The 516-nt window shown below is 64.9% G+C and overlaps 1 protein-coding gene across 1 annotated transcript in view; it reads right to left on the reverse strand.

The window, feature by feature from the left end:
* PAK4 (p21 (RAC1) activated kinase 4) overlaps positions 1-18 on the reverse strand; it is an 11390-nt gene extending 11372 nt beyond the window's left edge. The window contains exon 1 of the mRNA XM_030886361.2: positions 13-18. Coding sequence (XP_030742221.1) covers positions 13-18 — 6 coding nt within the window. The remainder of the gene's footprint in view (positions 1-12) is intronic.
* Positions 19-516: the final 498 nt, after the last annotated feature.

A 516-nucleotide genomic window follows, 5' to 3' on the forward strand; every position in this document is an offset into this window, starting at 1 on the left:
CCCCCCCCCCACCTCCATCTCCCCGGCCAGGCCCCAGTCTCACTTGAAACCATTGGTGGCGCCACCTACTGGGTGGAAACCAGAGTCCACCCTCTCGGCCCCGTCTCGACCTCACGGCCCAGGCAGCTCAGTTCCTCATGCCACCGCCCCAAGACAGACACACTCATGGTGATCCCTTGCGGGGCCGGGGTGCCTTTCTTCCGGAATGCCTCTAGGTGGACTGGAGCCGCCAACCTTCCAGCGACCTCTGGCCTCGTCTGTGTGGCTCCTGCCGTGCAGATCAGCTCCACAGGCCTCGCTGCCCCAGCACTCTACAAGGGTGCTGGTGCTCCCCGTGAATCTGAGTGTTGTCTGCAGTCCCACCCCACGCCCCCCACAGATGCCAGGCCCAGAGCAAACGCTCAGCTGAAGCCAGCGTAGGCGGCAGAGGGGCCACAGGGATACGCGTCACAAGGTCTACCACGGGGACGTGGTAGCAGGGGACCCATCTGACCAGAGGACTGAGCCCTCTGCCAG

The sequence above is a fragment of the Echinops telfairi genome, unplaced genomic scaffold (assembly GCF_000313985.2).
Source record: "Echinops telfairi isolate 266 unplaced genomic scaffold, ASM31398v2 ScPeMD7_655;HRSCAF=1070, whole genome shotgun sequence".
Taxonomy (NCBI): Eukaryota; Metazoa; Chordata; class Mammalia; order Afrosoricida; family Tenrecidae; genus Echinops; species Echinops telfairi.